At 36.2% G+C, this 20,195-nt stretch overlaps 1 protein-coding gene across 2 annotated transcripts in view; it reads right to left on the reverse strand.

The window, feature by feature from the left end:
* The window catches only part of ZFYVE9 (zinc finger FYVE-type containing 9), a 180,384-nt gene that overhangs the window by 102,932 nt on the left and 57,257 nt on the right, over positions 1–20,195 (reverse strand). For both annotated transcript variants that reach the window (XM_025871611.2, XM_025871610.2), the window contains exons 2-3: positions 16,873–16,978; positions 3,534–3,639 (exon numbers count right to left, since the gene is read on the reverse strand). In XM_025871611.2, the coding sequence (XP_025727396.1) occupies positions 3,534–3,603 (70 nt within the window). In that variant the 5' untranslated portion in view covers positions 3,604–3,639; positions 16,873–16,978. The remainder of the gene's footprint in view (positions 1–3,533; positions 3,640–16,872; positions 16,979–20,195) is intronic.

A 20,195-nucleotide genomic window follows, 5' to 3' on the forward strand; every position in this document is an offset into this window, starting at 1 on the left:
CTGCTTCTCCCTCTCTCTCTGCCCCTCCTCCCTGCTCGTGCTCTCACTCTCAAATAAATAAAATCTTAAAAAAAAACAAAACTAAAAAAAGTAGCAAGCAGCGAGGAGTGAAGATACAAATGAAACACAACAGGCAACATGTTAACTGCTATTGAAGCTGAGAAATCGGTATACCAGAATTTACCCCTCCTCCCTGCTCGTGCTCTCACTCTCAAATAAATAAAATCTTAAAAAAAAAAACAAAACTAAAAAAGTAGCAAGCAGCGAGGAGTGAAGATACAAATGAAACACAACAGGCAACATGTTAACTGCTGTTGAAGCTGAGAAATCGGTATACCAGAATTTACTACACTATTCTGTTTTTTGTATGTATTTGAAATTTGTCCATAATAAGCATTTTAAAAAGTTTGCTACAGTATGTGAAATTATACTCATAACTATATCACATTAATTAGGTTTATATTTATATAATTATCTGAGGCTATTTGGCAGAAAAATATTCATTTATCTTACTAAATCAACCTATTTATATTCCATCAATAAGCATAATTTACTTTTTAAGAGATTATAACTATGATGATTTTCCCAAGTTATAGTACCATATGTATATTTAGAGAAATAATACACTTACTGTCTTTCTTGCTGTCTTCTTACAGCATCTCAAATAATCATAGTCCTGAAATTAGGCAGATATATTTTCCCCTCAATAGTAACATTAATCTTTAATGCCCCCTTAGCACCTTGTTCATATCTCTATTTAAGCATTTACTACACTGTAATGCAATGGCTTCTATCTGACTTTTTCAGACAGAAACCATTTCTCTCCATCAGTGTAAGTCCTGACTTTGCATTGTGCCTGGTATGTAGTAGGTATACAAGAAATATACGCTAAGTGAGTATCTACCATAGTAAAAGCATTGTGCTTAAGGAGCATGAAGATTAAATGATAGCTCTGGCCTCCAAGAAGTACATAATCTAGTTGGAAAAATAAGAAACAGATATAGTACACATGAGCATCTAATTAGCGGTACAGGACAGCATAGTATTTGAAAACTATTATGTATAGAAAATAAATTCAGAGAACAAAGATATTTTAGAGGCTGAGGTAGCAAGCTGGAATTCATAGAGGCAGGAGCAAACGGCTGGGCTTCAAAGACAATTTTATTTCAGTCTGGAAAAGAGGTCATTCTTAAGGGGGAACAAGTATAGTTCCAAACACAACAATCTGAGAGAGCAATAAGTAAATCAGTTTGGGTTGAAAAAAGAATTATTGTAAGGAAGTAGTGAAAGGAACTGAAAGGGCGGATTGTAAAGGTCATAAAACATCAAAATGTGTAGAGAATGGTCTTGAATCCTCTGAGTGTTAAATCATGAGTTGCCCAAATTTGGGCTAGCAAAGACTTGAAATTTAATAACATATGCTTCCTTTAAAAAAAGAAATCATTATTTCCAAGATGGTTCATGGAAATAAAAAGGAAATGCTGCTTCTTACAAGAATATTTAATAATATTCAAACAAGAATGTTAGATCAGTTATTAAAAATGTCATTATTTAATCACCTACTACATGGGTATAATGTTAATTATCTAGTGTTATCACAGTTTGTATGTGGTATATTTTTCATTTAAATAAGGAAATTAACACAAAATGAAAAATCACTTTATTTAAAATATACTTGGAAAGATAGCAGGCTAGAGGTGGTAGTTTTAATGCAACTAGTACTAAGATTTTTAAAAAATAGTTCAAAACAAATAAACAACATAGTTCCAAACAAGAATCTGGCTTCTGAAGTTCTTCTCCTTCTAAAGGAATTATTTTTTTATAAGCAAATGCTGTATTTTTGAACTAAAAGACAATTTTTCCTGATACAACGAAAATATATTCAAAATCAACTATATACGAAGCACCCTACTAGAATCTACAGAAGTCATAAAGAGAATGATGTAATGAACTAACAGTTTTATTTGAGTCAATGGTATTCTAGAAGTATACTATTCAAGTGATTATGTATAGCACCTGTGTAGATATCTCATAACAAATAACTGTGATACACAGAGGGCCAAACCAAAGAAAGGATTGAGAAATTATCTGTATAAATGATTGAAATTGAGAGGAAAATACCCCTTCCACCTTGGTATATAGATCCAATAAAATCCCAAATGATTAATTTCACATTTAGATGAATCCTATGGCTATGGAAGCTTTGGGTTATCAGTGGTAAAATATGAGAATAGCAGGCTATTCCATGTATCCTTCCTTCTCCCTTTTCCTTCCTTACTCCCATAATTCTATATAAGGCTTACTCTATCACAGACCCAAAGCAACAACATTAAAATTAATCTCTCTTCTCAACTACTATCCAAGAACAACCTGAATCACTGGATATAATAAAGGTTTGGAGACCATTTCTAAAATCATGGACTTCAGATAGAAATACATCACTTTATAAACTTGTTACATGCCATTTCCCCCTTAGAAATACAGAATATCAAGGGGCACTTGAGTAGTTCAGTTGGTTAAGCATGTCTGCCTTCGGCTCAGGTCATGATCTCAGGGTCCTGGTATCAAGACCCATCTTGGTCTCCCTGCTTCTCCCTCTCCCTCTGCTCTTCCCCACCTCTCCCCCGAGCCAACCCTGTGCTCTCTCAAATAAATAAATCTTAAAAAAAAACAAAACAGAGAATATCAGGGTAGGAGGGATCTAATTAATTATGGCTTATCCATTTAAATCATACTGAGAGAAATTTAAGGAAAAAGTTTTCCTAAATGAAGTGAATCTTAGGCAGACATTTTATCTAACCATCTTGGCAGTAACTTAAAACTATAAATCTTTTAAAATTAGGTTTAAAATGTATCCTTATTGGTCAATCAATAGGCAACAAGTTATTTTTCTTAGTTTAGGAAATACAATCACACATTCTAAAGCTTTTCTTGACCATAAATTGGTTGTTTAAAGAAAGTTCAGGCTCTAGTATTATACTGCCTGGATATTAATCATTCTGCCACTTAGCAAACTAACTTTGGGGAAATTGCTTAATCTCTCTGTGCCTCTCCATCTATAAAATGTAGATAAGATCTACTTTCATGGGATTATTTTAAAGATTAAATAATACAGTCCATGTAAATGCTTTAGCATAGTATCTGGCACACAGTGCTAAAAAATGTTAGTTCTTGGGGTGCCCAGGTGGCTCAGTTGTTAAGTGTCTGCCTTCGGCTCAGGTCATGATCTCAGGGTCCTGGGATTGAGCCCCACATTGGGCTATCTGCTCAGTGGGAAACCTGCTTCACTTCTCCCTCTCCCACTCCCCCTGCTTGTGTTCCCTCTTTCGCTGTCTCTCTCTCTCTCTCTCTGTCAAATAAATAAATAAAATAAAATAAAAACTGTTAGTTCTTCCTCTGGGCATTAAAATATAATGCTATTATCATTAAGTTATTAAGTCATTCAATTTTTTTAAAGTGTTGCATCCTCTTATAATCCCACATTCTCCATATCATAAATGTATTCAAATAGATTCACCAAAATAAATTCTCACCTTCGTTTTGTTCAAATTCATCCAATACCTTGTCCAGGTTGTAAGCTTCTGCTTGGAAGTAATTCTCCATCGGTGAAGAAACACCACTCAAGAGACTTGTTTAAACCTAGAAAGTAGATCAAATTTGTATTACACTTTCAATTACTAAAATTTAATTTATAGAGGTTACAACTGATAACAGAAATACAAATGATCATGAGACTACTATAAATAATTATACACTAAAAAAGTGGAAAACCTAAAGGAAATTAATAAATTCCTAGACAAATACAACCTACCAAGAGTGAATCACAAAGAAATAGAAAATCTGAACAGACCAATTACTAACAAGAATATTGAATCAGTAATTAAAAACCACCCAACAAAAGAAAAGTCTAGGACCAGTTGGCTTCACTGATGAATTCTATCAAACATTAAAAAAAGAACTGGGGCGCCTGTGTGGCTCAGTTGATTAAGCGTCTGCCTTCAGCTCTGGTCATGATCCCAGTTACCGCATCAGGCTCCCTGCTCAGCAGGAAGTCTGCTTCTCCCTCTCCCTCTGACCCTACCCCCTGGCTCATGCTCTTGCTCACTTTCTCTCTCTCAAATGAATAAATAAAAAATCTTAAGGAAAAAAAAGAATGAGTAGCAATGCTTCTTAAACTCTTCCAAACAATAAAAGAGGGGGGAACACTTCTGAACTCATTTTACAAAGCCAGCATTACCCTGATACCAAAACCAGGTAAGGACACTACAAGAAAGGAAAATTACAGACCAATATTCCTGATGAGTATAGATACAAAAATCCAAAACCTAAATATCAGCAAACTTGATTCAGTAATACATTAAAAAGATCATATACCATGATCAAATGGGATTTACTCTAGGGATGGCAAGGATGGTTCAACATCTGTAAATCAATGTAGTACCATATTAACAAAATGAAGGATAAATCATATGATCATCTCAATAGTGCAGAAAAAGCATTTAACAAAATTCAATACACATTTATGATAAAAAAAAATCCTCAACTAAGTGGGTAGAGAACACACCTCAACATAATAAAGGCCATCTATGACAAGCCCACAGCTAACATCATACTCAGCAGTGAAAACCTAAAAGCTTTTCCTCTAAGATCAAGAACAAGACTAAGATACTCACTTTCACCACTTATATTCAACATAATACTGGAATTCCTAGCAAAAGCAATTAGGAAGAAAAAGAAAAGGCATCTGAATCAGAAAAGAAGAACTATCTGCACTTGCAGGTTGACATGATATTATATACAGAACACCCTAAAGACTCCACACACACACACACACACACACACACACACACACACACACACACAAACCTGTTAGAATAAATGAATTGAATAACATTGCAAGATTAAGTCAACACACAAAGGGTGCTTGGCTGAGTCAGTAGAGCATGCAGCTCCTGTTCTCTGGTTTGTGAGTTAAGCCCCAAGTATGGCAAAGAGTTTTAAATTTTTTAATTAAAATTAAGTAATTAAGTTTAATTAATTAAGATTTAAATTTAAAAAAATTTTTAAAAAGTGAACACACAAAAATCAGTTGGGTTTCTATACACTAGCACCAAATTATCAGAGAGAGAATTTAAGCAAACATCATTTACGATTGCATCAAAAAGAAAAAAATTCCTAGGAATAAACTTAACCAAAGAGGTGAAAGATCTGTACTCTGAAGACATTGATGAAATAATTGGAAAACACAGAGAGATATAAAGATAGTCTGGGTTCATAGATTAGAAGAATCAATATTGTTAAAATGTTCATACTACTCAAAACAATCTACAGATTCAATGCAATCCCTATCAAAATTCCAATGGCATTTTTCATAAAAATTTTTAAAAATCCAATAATTTGTATGGATCCACAAAAGATCCTGAATAGCCAACGCAGTCTTGAGAAAGAATAAAGCTGGAACCATCACAATTCTTAATTTCAAACCATATTACAAAGCTATAGTAATCAAAACAGTATGGTATTGGCATAAAAACAGACCCACCAATTAGTGGAACAGAAAAGAGATCCCAGAAATAAAACCACACACATATGGTCAATTAATTTATGACAAAGGAGCCAACAATATATAAGAAAGGATAATTTCTTCAATAAGTGGTGTTGGGGAAGCTGGACAGCCACATGCAAAAGAATGAAACCATACACCTATCTTATACCATACAAAAAGATCAGCTTAACACAAAGGTCAACTTTATTCAACATGGATTAAGGACTTGAACATAAGACCTGAAACCATAAGGCAGTAATTAGCTCTTTGACATTGGTCTTAGAGAGGAGTTTTTGTATTTGACTCCAAAAGCAAAGGCAAGAAAAGCAAAAATAAACAGGCGGAACTACACCAAAATAAAAAGCTTCTGCACAGCTGAGGAAACCATCAACAAAATGAAAAGCAACCTACTGAATGGGAGAAAATATTTGCAAATCATATATCCAATAAGGGTTAATATCCAAAATACATTCAGAACTCATACAACTTGGCTGCAAAAAAACCCCAAACAATCCAATTAAAAAACACACAGACAGCCAAAAGACACATGAAAAGATGCTCAACATGACTGATCACCAGACAAATGCAAATGAAAACCACAATCAAACACACCAGTTTGAATGGCTATTATAAAAAAGATAAGAAGAAATAACAAGTGTTGGCGAGGACGTAGAGAAAAAGGGACCCTTGTACCCTGTTGGTGGGAATGCAAACTGTATGAAAAAAGAGTATGGAGGTTCCTCAAAAAATTAAATATAGAACTACCATATGATTCAGCAATTCCTCTGCTAGGTATTTATTTAAAAAAATGAAAATACAGGGGCACCTGGGTGGCTCAGTCGTTAAGTGGCTGCCTTCAGCTCAGGTCACGATCCCAGGGTCCTGGGATCGAGCCCCACATTGGGCTCCCTGCTCAGAGGGAAGCCTGCTTCTCCCTCTCCAATTCCCCCTGCTTGTGTTCCTTCTCTCGCTGTGTTTCTCTTTGTCAATAAATAAAATCTGTAAAAAAAAAGAAATGAAAATACACATAGCACAACTATGTGTGAAGTGACTGATATTAACTAAACTTATTGTGATAATTATTACCAATATATACATAAATCATTATGTTGTACACCTTAAACTAATACAACGTTGTCAATTATATCTCAATAAACTGGAAAAAAGTGAAAAATATAGATTTATGCATAAAAAATATTTATATAATTTATAAATCTTAAATATATAAGAATAAAATCTCTTATAAATCTATTCAGACCATGGTACACTATAAAAATTTATCATCCCACTAGAGGTATTCTAAGATCTTTAAGCTAATAAAGTCTAGAAACCTATAAGCTGACAATAATCAAAATATAATTACAGAAGACAAACTTGATGCATTTGAATAGGATGTTTCAAAAGATAAAGTCCAAAGAAAGAAAAAAAAAAGATAAAGTCCAGATGTCGAGAGAGAAATCATTTCTTTGAGATAAAACTACATTTCTATTTGAAAAGAAAGCTTTTATTTTTTTTTAAAGATTTTATTTATTTATTTGACAGAGAGTGAGAGAGCACAAGCAGGGGAAGCAGCAGACAAAGGGATAGGGAGAAGCAGGCTCCCCGCTGAACAGAGAGCCCCACGTGGGGCTTGATCCCAGAACTCTGGGATCATGACCTGAGCTGAAGGCAGCCGCTTAACCAACTGAGCCACCCAGGTGCCCTGAAAAGAAAGCTTTTAAAGAATTGTTCCCAAATGGAACAAGAAAGTTCAAGCAAGCATGGGGATACAGGATATCAGTTCCAAAATGTTAATGATGATTCTGATTTGGTTATTCTTTTTAATAGATTCTTTTTGAAATAATCTCCACACCCGACATTGTGCTTGAACTCAAGACCCAGAGATCAAGTCGAACGCTCTACTGACTGAGCCAGGCAAACACTCCTTGGTTTTTCTTTTTTTCTTTTTTTTAATTTTTTTAAGGTTTTATTTATTTATTTGACATAGTGAGAGAGAGCACAAGCAGGAAGAGCAGCAGAGGGAGAAGCAGGCTCCCTGCTGAGCAAGGAGCCCGATGCGGGACTCGATCCCAGGACCCTGGGATCATGACCTGAGCCAAAGGCAGACGCTTAACCGACTGAGCCACCCAGGCGTCCCACCCCTTGGTTTTTCTTTTTAAACCTCTTTTTTTCAAGTACCATTTCTAAGTCTTTCTTGGTGTTAATTCATCTAAAAGCATTCTGTGGGCACATATACTCGGTGTGTCACCCACTTAACAGAATGCCAAGAGCACATAGTTGTTCAATAAATACTATCCCATTTTCCCCCCTCTATTATAATGATCCCCATATTTATTTATCTCCTTAATTTCTCAAAATGTTCTTCCCAAACTGAAAATTCTGTTTGGCTTCTTACTGGCATATAGGGAGGCAGATCGAGGGGAGATAATATCACAATTCCCCTAAAATGTCTGAGTAAGGAAAACATAAGAGGGAAAATAAAAAATGTAATATCCTATTACAAAATTTAAGGTAAATATAAAATGTGGTGAGTTTTCTTTGACTTATAGTGTTTCTCCTCTGAGATACATAAAAGTGTGAATATTATTTCTTTCATTTTACCAATTTAAAAAGAAAAGCTCAGGAGATTTAATGGATTTATTCAAGTATTTCCTCATGATTATTCATTCAATCAACTTTTATTTATTGATTGGCTCCTGTTAAATAATTTAAGTTTAGGTAGACAAATAGGCTGCATAATAATCCCTTAAAAGTTTTTCTTAAATCTATCTTTTGTGTGTCACGATTTATAGTTCAAAATCATGTTCGTATACATGCCATCTTATTTTGATAAAAACTGCATATTTAAACTTTCTAATGCTAAGAGCATGAACGAAATTTCTCACAACACACAATCTAGCACATTTAATATACACCTACAATACTCAGCATTTCGTAATTATATATAAAATATTAATAAATAATTGGATCCAACATATTTATTGTGCATCTACTGTATGCAGGGTATTATAATCAGTTGAATTCTCAGACATCATCCTTAACATCAGAGGCTTATAACTTAATTAATGGTAAACAATGCTAAATAAGAAAAGTAACATAATAAATGATTTTAATAACAACACAGTACAAGAGACACAAAGTACTACTTGATTAATTTGTCGGTTGAAATTAACAGATAAGTGTTACAGAGTAAGTACTATAAAAGTTCAAGAAATGGGCAGGATCACCATCTGGATGGTCAAGGAAGGCTTTATTTATGGATTTGAGCTGGGTCCAGAAGGATGGAAAAATTTTAACAGATATTCCAGATGGCAAGATATAGAAGTGAAATTTCAAACAGGGAGAGACATACAAGGAGTTATCTAGGGTGGGCAATTATTGAGGGATCAGTGAAACTGGATCAAGAATTTATATACTTAACATCAGGACACAGATGGAAAGGTAGATAGGCATCATATTATGCAAGCCCTGGAATGCCAGTCTGAGAAAGGTATTGTATTACTTTAAGCAATGGGAAGCCCGATAGTACATTCACATAAATTTTATTGCAGTATATTGTTATAATTGTTCATTTTATTAGTAGTTACTGGTGTTAATCTCTTACTTTATCTAAATTATAAATTAAACTTTATCATAGGTATGCATGTATAGGAAAAAAACAGTATATTTAGGTTTTGGTACTATCAGTAATTTTAGGTACCACTGGGGGTCTTGGAACATATTCCCCATAGATAAGCAGGGACTGTTGTATAAACAGCTGGTCAAGAAGCTGTACTGAACTCCGATGATAATTAATGATTCAGGCCAGCATCAAAAATGAATGCTAAAGCCTTTAGATAAACGGCTATTGGGGAAGAAAATATTCACAGTGTCTCAAAGTAGTAGTCCACAGATAATCACAAAGGAGAAAATACATGTTTATTGTAAAAAGTAAAAAATCACTACCTAAACCAAATGATCAAACTTAGCATCACCAACTGTTTAACAATAGTTAAGTATAGTTTAACATGTTAAAAAGTCTAACATGATGCATCTCTTGATGTGATGCAATGAGAAGTTTAAGACATACCAACACAGTATTCTTGCCAAAAATGTTTAACCTTAATTGAATCCTGAAGAAACAATTTGACAAATCTAGAATGTAAGGCATTCCATTAAGACAACTGTTCTGAACTTTCCAAAAATTCAGTGTTAAAAAAACCATCATTCCAGGGATGCCTGGGTGGCTCAGCTGGTTAAGCATCTGCCTTTGCCTCAGGTCATGATCCCAGGGTCCTGGGATCAAGTTCCGCATCGGGCTCCTGGCTCAGTCGGGAGCCTGCTTCTCCCTCTGCCTGCTCTGCCTGTTCTGCCTGCAGCTCTCCCTGCTTCTGCTCTCTTTCTCTGACAAATAAATAAATAAAATCTTGAAAACAAACAAAAAAAACCCCATCACTCTAAATTAAAAGAGACTAAAGAGATTAAATAACCAAATGCCATGCACGAACACTGATGGGGTCCTAGATCAAGAAAACACATATATATACGTACACAGCAAAAAATCACATTTAGAGGACAATCCAAGAAATCTGGACTATATATTGGGTGATACAATAAATTAATAATCTTTTTCTTAGATGTGATAATGGTATTTTATTTTGTAGGAGAATGTCCTTACTCTTCAGAAATGTCTGCTCACTATTTAGGGAAGAAGTATTGTATTATCTGTATTTTTTTTTTAAGATTTTATTTATTTGACAGAGAAAGACAGCAAGAGAGGGAACACAAGCAGGGGGAGTGGGAGAGGGAGAAGCAGGCTTCCTGCTGAGCAGGAGCCAGATGCAGGGCTCGATTCCAGGACCCTGGGACCATGACCTGAGCCGAAGGCAGACGCTTAACAACTGAGCCACCCAGGTACCCCATGTATTATCTGTATTTAACTTTCAAATGATTCAGAAAAAGAAAAGTATATGAACGGGTGTATGAGTGTGGGGGAGGAGAGGGAAAAGAGAAAGGAGGGAGAGAGGAAGAGAGGTGTTCAAAAAAGAAGCAAAATGGTAAAAACTGATGAATCTAGGTAAAGGATATATGGGTCTTTATTGTATTATTTTTCAATTTTTCTATAGGCTTAAAATTTTTCAAAAGAAAAACAATACTGAGCTGGTGGTAGGAAGCATTCCTTTTCACTCTGAATATAGAAATTGTAGAAAAAATAGATTATTTTAAAATAGTTTATACAAATTCAAAAGCAAGAAAGGGAAATATACATAAACCAAGAAGCAAGCAAGCCACAGCAATAAGTGAAAACTCAAGGATGTCAGTCCACAGGGGTTACAAAACTAGACAGCAACAGGCCTAGGATTCAGAAGCTAGCAGGGAGGATGGGAATTACTGGCTGCAAACTTAACAGAAGCTTCTGCAGTGGAAGGGGCCATACTGGGCTCTCTGAATAAAGCCAGGAGCTGGGGAAAAAACTATCCTAAGTGGCTCCAAGACTCAGTAATGGAACAGGATGGAACAGAATGCCAATAAAATCAACTTTCAGAAATTAGAATTCCTACCCTGCCCCTCACTCATGATTGGGAATGATATTAAGTCTTTCTATTCCTGACTATAACATGGTTTATCTCTACGCTTACTCAGCTCTTCCTGTGACTTGTAATGTTTTTAATTTTAAAAAGTCATTAAATATGAGAAAGTAGGGAGACAGGGGTGCACGTGACTATAAAGAAAAAAATATAAGGGAGATCTCTGCGGTGACAGAATTGTGCTATAGCTTCAACTGCGGGCACCTGGGTGGCTCAGTCGTTAAGCTTCAACTGCAATGGTGGTTATACAAATCTACATGTGACAAATGGGAGAGATACACATTCATGAATATGCTCACAGCAGCTTTATTTATAACAGCCAAAAGGTGCTAACAACTAAATATCTATCAACTGATGAATGGATAAATAAAATGTCAATTTCCTGGTTTTTATGTTTTCTAAGTTATGTAAGATGTAACCAATGAGAAAAACTGGGTAAATGAAGGGTACACAGGAACTCTTTATACTACTTTTACAACTTCCTGGGGGTCTATAATTACTACAAAATAGAAAGTTAAAAAAAATAATAAAAGGGAAAAAGTTATGAAAAATTCAGTAGACATGGGAGCAGGATGAAGACAGCATCTGTGTAAGGGGGAGTCAGAGCCCAAGTGTGGTAAAATAGATGTCCTTGTGTTAGTGGCCCAACATAAGGCGTCAAAGACCCAGCAGGGTGAGGAAGCCATCTGTGCAGGACAGTGCAGCATGGAGAGTCAGAGCCCAAGAGAGGTGAGGAATGCATCCACATGAAGGGGATGGTCTGGCTTGGGGATGAGAAGAGTCCATATGCAGGAGGGGTGAGGAGGAGATGTAAGAGTGCAGTCCAGAGTGGCAGGTCAGAGCCTGAGCAGGATAAGAAGGGCCAGGGGAAGGAGAAGGTGATAGGAGATTGGTTACATGCAGAGATAGATCAAATAAGTGACTACATGAAGGGCAACAGGAGCAAGGTTTCTCACTGTTAGAGAAGAGAGTTAAATGAACAAAAGGTGAAAACTAGAAAGAACCCCACAGTGTTGGTTTGGAATTTGAGATATCAGTATGAACTCATAGACTTCAAGAAACACGGACACTTATAGCAACAGATACAGATGTAAATGTGTGTGTGTCTGTGCACAACAGATATAGATGTAAATGTGTGTGTGTCTGTGCACAACAGATATAGATGTAAATGTGTGTGTCTGCACACACACACAGGTATATTTTCTAGCTCTGTGCACAGGATTTTGGAGCAGCAAAACTCCATCTCTACTTCAAGTAGCAATGAGCATATCCATCGCACCAGATTTGGTTTCTAAGTATTGTTACCCACTGAAAGGAAGCAGGACTCCACAGAGAAATGGCCGACTCCACAGCTGGAGTAGAAAAAATACAAGAGCTTTGATGAGGATGTAGGGAAATATGAGTTGTCACACATTACTAGAAGGAAAGTAAAATGATGTTGCAACTTTGGGAAACAGTTTGGCAGTTCCTCAAAAAGTTAAACAGTGTTACCTTATGGCATAGCTCTTCCACTCCTAGGTTTATACCCAAGAGAAATGGAAACATATTCACACAAAAACTCATCCCCAAATGCTCAAAGCAACATCATTCACAACAGCCAAAAGGTGGAAAAACCAAAATATATGTCAATGATAAATGAATGAATAAAGTGTGGGATGGTATATCAACAAAGTGGAATATTATAGGGCAATAAAAATAGATGTCGTACTGCTGTATACTACAACATGAATAAATTTTGGAAATACTAAGGTAAAGAAGCACACACAAAAAGCTATATATGATTCCATTTGTATGGACTAACCAGAATAGGCAAATCCATAGAAATAGAAAATTAATTCATGATTGTCAGGTGCTGGGGGGAACTGGGAGGGAAACAGGAAGTGACTACTAATGGATATAAGATTTCTTTTGGGGGTGATAAAAATGTTCTGGAACTACACAGTGGTGATGACTGCACAGCTCCGTAAATATATAAAAACCATTGGACTCTATACACACTTTAAAAGAATGAATTTTATGGTATGTGAATTACATTCCAATTAAAAAAAAAAAAAAGAACAATCTTGAGTATCTTGTGCACTGGAAAGCAAGTATATATGCTCCAAGAATGATGGAGACATGTCAAAAGGACAAAGAAACCAGCCTGAAGGAGTTCCCACAGGCTAAATAAGAAAATCAAAATAAATAAAGATAGCAATGGATTATAGCCCACTGAATAAAAAAGAGAACAATGAGTCTTTGCAATATGAATGAATGAGTCCCAAGTATGATGGGGAAGGGATATTTACATAGCTTCAAAGTTCCTCTCCATAAAAATACTAATTACCAAAGCAAAAAAAGAGTAACTTGAGCAGCAAAGCCTGGCAGACACCAGCTTACACAAGTATCAAAGTGAGCATCATCAGTAATGTGACAAATGGAAATCTGTGCTCTTTGATAGGCTGCAATGAAAAGGACACAGCAATGTCAATATCGGGAGAGGTGAGGTAGGGGGTGGGGGCAGTCAGGGGGTTATGGGAACAACCTTTAATTTCTGCTCCATTTTGCTATGAACCTGAAACTGCTCTAAAAAAATAAAATATATTAATTAAAAACAAAAATAGCACCACTTCTGTGATATTCCCGCAAAAATGCATAACCTGAATCTAGTCAAGAGGAAACATCAGACAAACCAAAACTGAGGAACATTCTACAAAATAACTGGTCTGCAATCTTCAAAAGTGTCAAGGTCAAAAGAGTCAAAGACTGCAGAACTGTTCCAAATGGAAGGAGACTACAGAAACATGACAACTAAATGCAACATGTGATTCTAAACTAGATCCTCTTGATATAGAGGACATTATTTGTACATCTGGCAAAACTTGAATAAGATCTGAGAATTAGATGGTAGTAATGAATCAAAATTAATTTCCTGATTTTGATGAATGTATTGTGGTTATGTAGGAGAATGACCTTGTTTGCCAGAAACAGTTTCAAAGAGGATGGGGCATGCAGCAGCTAGCAACTTATTCTCAGATGGTTCAGAGAAAAAAAGTTCTTTGTACTTGTGACTTTTCTATAAGCTTGAGATAGTTTAAATTTTTTTATTTTTTTATTTTTTATATTTTTATTTATTTATTTATTTGACAGAGAGAGACACAGCGAGAGCAGGAACACAAGCAGGGGGAGTGGGAGAGGGAGAAGCAGGCTTCCCGCGGAGCAAGGAACCCAATGCGGGACTCGATCCCAGGACCCCGGGATCATGACCTGAGCCGAAGGCAGACGCTCAATGACTGAGCCACCCAAGTGCCCCTAAATTTTTTTAAATGCACCAAAAATGTCTATCATATTTTAAATTTCCAGAGCACTTTCTTTTTCTAATGATTTTTACGGCATCTCATTTCATGAATATAATTTCTTCTCTTACCTGTTTGATGCAATTAGTAATTACCTATTGTTTTTTGGGTTTTTTTCTCAAACTTTCTTCTATTTCCAGTATTATTTCCTTCAAGTTCCTCTTTTGTACTTTTGCTCTCTTTCTCATTGGACGCTATCCCCAAATGCCTATTTATTGAATAAATGGAACTACTAAAAGCCAACTGCAAGATCTGCATACTTGGCTTCTCAACCAGGAGGCTCCCACTGCATGTTGATCAGGTGGGAACACAGCTATCTCACTGGGAGACCTCTAAATGCCAGTATAGATAAGTCTTTTCTTTAGACTCCGGGGAGGACTCATGTAATCTTCTATAAGGGAGGAAAAAGATATAATACCAGGCAATTACCTTCTGAAAGAAAAGTAGAGGGAGTGAGGGGGAAGGGTCTCACTTTTCAATATAAAGGATTTTCCTTAATCCCTCAGCTTTCCTATGGTGCCTCATCCCTGATCTGTTATGTTTAGGGTCCCCAAGTCGAGCATCTTCAGTTTCATCTTCCAAAGAATAACCTGTGGTCTCCTGAGGACTTGGGAGGGGGGCAGTCTTCCCACCACATAAGCTGGGTCTCCCAGAGGATTTAAATCCTATATCAGGATTCATTTTTAAATTAATTAATTTTAAGTAGGCTCCACACCTAATGTGGGGCTTGAACTCACGACCCTGAGATCAAGAGTCATATGCTCCACCAACTGAGCCAGCCAGGTGCCCCTTATGTCAGGATTCTTTACTTGTCTTCTTATAAAAGCATCCAACTCTTACTCAAAATAGAAGTCACTAAATATTATACCTCTATATCTCAAAAAAGACATAATTACTTAATTTAGTACAGCTCCTTCCTGAGGACCTCTTCATTTGTTGTTGGGCTTCTAGACCTCTTCTTTTTTATTCTATTGACTAGAGTCCTTTTGGACACTCTCTTGAATCTCAGTCTTAGGGGGTCCCACTTTTAAAGCACTGATTTGATTGCTCCTTTTATGTTTTCTTCACTGGTACATCCTCTTTATGCTATCTACTAATTACAATGAACAGTGTATATTCATGTACCAAACATTACTGAGCATCTGTGTTCCAGGCACTGTCCCAGTCATTAGATTAAATGACAAATATGACAATGTCCCTGACCTAACAGTGCCTAATGTCTCATAGGGGAGACGGATGAGTAAACTTAAAATATAAAACACTGTGTCAAAAAAAAAAAAAAAAAACCACTGTGTCAACTGATATATGCACTGAGTGCTAGGAAGCCAAGGAAGAGGTGAAGCTAAATCAGACTGAGGCGGGGGTGTATTTCTGGGCTACTACGACAAATATTCTAATAACTGATTACCCCTTATTATTTACTATTTATTATTGTTGATAGTTTTTGCAGTGGATTGAGAACTTCCTAAAGAGGTAATTAATGCCTGAAGAATAAGATTTCACCCAGTAAAGGCAGAAAAGGGCACTCCCTTCACACACCCTCACATGAGGTAGCTAGGGTACAAGAAATACTCTTCCAGCTGCAGGCCCAAAAGTTTTGATGGGGAAGGCACTGCTGAGTGCCACTCCACTCCACCCTCAACTAAAGAGAAAAAGAACTCAGTCTCCTATCACACACTGTCAGGTCCATCCCTCTATCCTCAAAGCTTACATGAAAAATCAAAGAACTCAACCAGAGTATGCAACATGCCATTAGTGAATGGCATAATCAGTTTCTGAAACTAATCTCACCCACATACCCTCCACCCCCACCACCATTTTCTACCCCTTCAGTAATTGTAAACCCTGAAAGAAATCACATGATTCCTAGTCAGGAAAAAAAAATCAATGATTCCTGCTCTACAAGAATTAGTAAAATACTTCCAATTTTCTGCTGGAAATTATAGCTCTTCACAATTAGTCTAAAAATACAAAGTAAAAAAATTTAATTAAATCTATATTTCTGATTCCCTGCCCCAAATTAGCTTTAATTGTTTTAACTCTTGCATGATGATTAAGAAATAGAAATAAGATTAATTGGATTTTTCTTCTCTTAACAATATTGCTCTCAAATCCATGTTCTTTTTCATGCTGAAATTACCTTTCTATCCTCAAAGTGGAAGATGACTCCAAAAAGAAAAAGCCAAGCACTGGCAGGAGAAATTAGAATTTTTGACATAATTCAACAGTAATTTAAAAATACCCTTTGCTCTGGATTTAAGTCTTTTTTTAAAACCACACTCCTGATTTAACAAGAGACAATGTTAAAAATGAAGCCAGCAGCATATATACATGAAATTTTCTATAGATTTAGTTGTTTTCTTTTTTTTTTTAGTTGTTTTCTTAAATTCAATCTCTAATAGAAACAGAACACTGGTTTTCTTACCTTTTTCCCCTTACACACGTGATAAGGAACAGACTTCCCTGTGCTTACTCATGATGCCTGCCGCACCACCAGCCAGTCCTGCTGATTCAGTATGCTCTGTTTGATCCTAAAGAAAAAAAAAACACATTGCTCATTACATTTGCTAAAGCAGTAAGTCCTAATTTTCTTCATATAAACCTATCATAGCCAAACAAATGAGAGCTATGGGCTTAAGTAATAAATTACAATTACATCTTCAGAATCAAAGACCTGGCCAACATGAAATGTAGCAGACACATTTTATTGTGTAAGAAGACCAAAAGTTAAACATTTCAATAACAGTTAAGAATTTTTTAACATTTCTTATTTTCTTTTTTTTTTTAAGATTTTATTTATTTATTCAACAGAAAGAGTGAGAGAGTACAAGCAGGGGGAGCAGTAGAGGGAGAAACCGACTTCCCGCTGAGCAGGAAGCCTGACATGGGGCTCGATCCCAGAACCCTGGGATCATGACCAGAGCTGAAGGCAGATGCTTAACCATCTGAGCCACCCAAGCGCCCCTAACATTTCTTATTTTCAATGGAAAATACAAAGTGAAACATCAAAGGCAGGCACTTTCTACCCAATGGTTTTAACTATGTTAATTCATAAAAATACCACTTATTTTGTATTACAATAGGCCCTCCAAGAATCCAAAGCTAGTAAAACTGCTACTTCACTAGAATGTGGGATTTTTTTTTTTCTGTCCATACAGAATCCTTAAACTGAGATTCAGAGGCTTCCCATTGAGATTTTTATTGCCAAACAACCGTTTTTCCTCCAAATGGAATCTTTTATGATTCCAGTCCTCTTCCACTGTTTAGAAGCAATGGATCTATTAGCCCAATATTAACCTTTATTGTCAGGGGTATGCAAAAAACAAAGCGGCCAAAGCTTCCTCAAATGTTATTTCCTTCTTCTGAATATATGACAATATCCATGAAGTTACAGTAGTCCAATTTAAATACCTCTGAAGCTGCTCAGAGATAACTTGAAACTCTTTAAGAGCCTAATTTAGCCTTGAACAAGATTAGTAATTGTAATCAGAATAAATTAAGAATCTCACATTATCTTAGTGTCTGTGTGGCTCGGTTGGTTGGGCAACTGCCTTCGGCTCAAGTCATGATCCTGGAGTCCCGGGATCGAGTCCCACATCGGGCTCCCTGCTCAGCGGGGAGTCTGCCTCTCCCTCTGACCCTCCCCCTTCTCATGTGCACTCTCTCTCTCATTCTCTCTCTCAAATAAATCTTAAAAAAAAAAAAAATCTCACATTATCCATATAAAATACCTAACGTATAATCATAGCATTTTCAGAACAGGAAAGTATCTTAGAGATGATCTAATGAACATCACTTAATTTTAAAGATAATAGTCACTAAAATAAATTTTCCTGGCACTACTGCAAATATAATTCCATTATCTGACGTGAAAATAATGTACTTAACTAAAAAATTAGAGAATAAGGAAAAAGCTAAAATTCAAGTTCCCAGAGACCAATAAAAAATATGGAATGGGGGCACCTGGGTGGCTCAGTCGTTAAGTGTCTGCCTTCGGCTCAGGTCATGATCCCAGGATCCCGGGATCGAGCCCCGCATCGGGCTCCCTGCTCGGCGGGAAGCCTGTTTCTCCCTCTCCCTCTCCCCCTGCTTATGTTCTCTCTTGCACTGTGTCTCTCTCTGTCAAATAAATAAATAAAATCTTAAAAAAAAATATGGAACGAAAATCACTGGTGAAAGATTTTCCTATCTTGAGAACTTGAAAAAAAATATGTATTTGTTACATTTTCTAAATGAGAGGTGCTGCTGATACTAAGAAACGGGCTTACATCTATCAAATAAGGAATTAATCATATCAGAAATAGGAAATGGCTATATGAGGTAGAAGTACCAAGATCAAAATGGATAAGGCAAAAGTAAGGTCCTCACCTCCAATTAAACTATTTAACTGAAGTTTTTTTTTAACAAATAAAATTAATTCTATAGATTCAAAGTCAAATCCTGTATGTCTGTATCTATTTTGATCTATGAGGCAAGTCCAATAATATTATGTAACTGTCTCAAACATCACAGGTTTTTCTTCTGGAATTTTATCCCTCTGACCTTTAGCCTCAGCTGGCAAAGCCTTAAGTCTGATTAAATCCAACTGCCTACCTAACTCCATACGTTACCCCCAAGAAGCTTAAATGTGTCTAGAGGAAAATCACACAAGGAGACTGCTCTCAACTTTACATTTGTGACTTCACACTACATTTCCCTTAGTCGATCTACTTTCAACACTGTACCTCATTGCTAACTTTTGATATGCCTGGAATTCCTTAACTCAAAGCTTTCATAATTCAATTCTTCCAAAAAATAAACCTTTAAGTTTCCTGCAGGACAAAGAATAACGTTACTTGGCTACATAAACTAGGCTAGAATACCAGCATATCTAACCACTCCTTGTACAGACTTCCAACCAATTTCTTTTTCAGCACTAAATCTCACCTAAGCCTTTGGAGATTCCTAGAGCCTCCACAAGTTTCTCTAAGGTTCTGTGGGGGTATAGACTTGCTTCTCATCACATCTCCCTCCACAATTTATTACTTCTTTAGTTCTAAGACTTATTATTTTACTTTTTCCATTCATTGAAACCTCCCATCCAATGTTGTTTCCTTTTCTGTTGTTTCTTCCTATCATTCAGTGGAGTTTTAGGGAAGAAAGAAAATAAGTGTGTGGGGGAGGGGGATCAATCCATCCTTATTTAGCCACAAGTCTCCATTCTTATTTTTGAGAACACATAATGGAATATAATGATATTATTTATTTTTTAAAAATATTTTATTTATTTATTTGTTGGGGGGGGCACAAGCAGACAGAACAGCAGGCAGAGGGAGAAGCAGGCTCCCTGCTGAGGAAGGAGCCTGATGTGGGACTCAATCTCAGGACCCTGAGATCATGACATGAGCTTAAGGCAGATGCTTAACAGACTGAGACACCCAGGCGTCCCAATATGGTATTCTTTCTTAAAAGTAGACTTAAAAGTTGCCAATGCTCTAACAAATAGAGAAATAGTCTAGAAAAACAAAGGGAAAGACAAATAGACAAGCAACAAGTAGTGCCTCCTTCACCTCAATGTAAAAACATGCTTTCCAGTTAATAAGAGACAGTAATCTAGTACTTTTTGCCCAGAATGAGCACTTTATGGTAGAGCCTTTTCATCGCCTTTTGGCATTATGGAATTGCTTTTTGGAAGGAACAAAAGAAATTTAGTAACAGGATAGATATACAACATAAAATACAGTATAAAATGTTTTTTTTTTCTAGATT

Source organism: Callorhinus ursinus, unplaced genomic scaffold (genome assembly GCF_003265705.2).
Source record: "Callorhinus ursinus isolate GAN/ISIS: 27379988/994484 unplaced genomic scaffold, GSC_fseal_2.0 scaffold9, whole genome shotgun sequence".
Taxonomy (NCBI): Eukaryota; Metazoa; Chordata; class Mammalia; order Carnivora; family Otariidae; genus Callorhinus; species Callorhinus ursinus.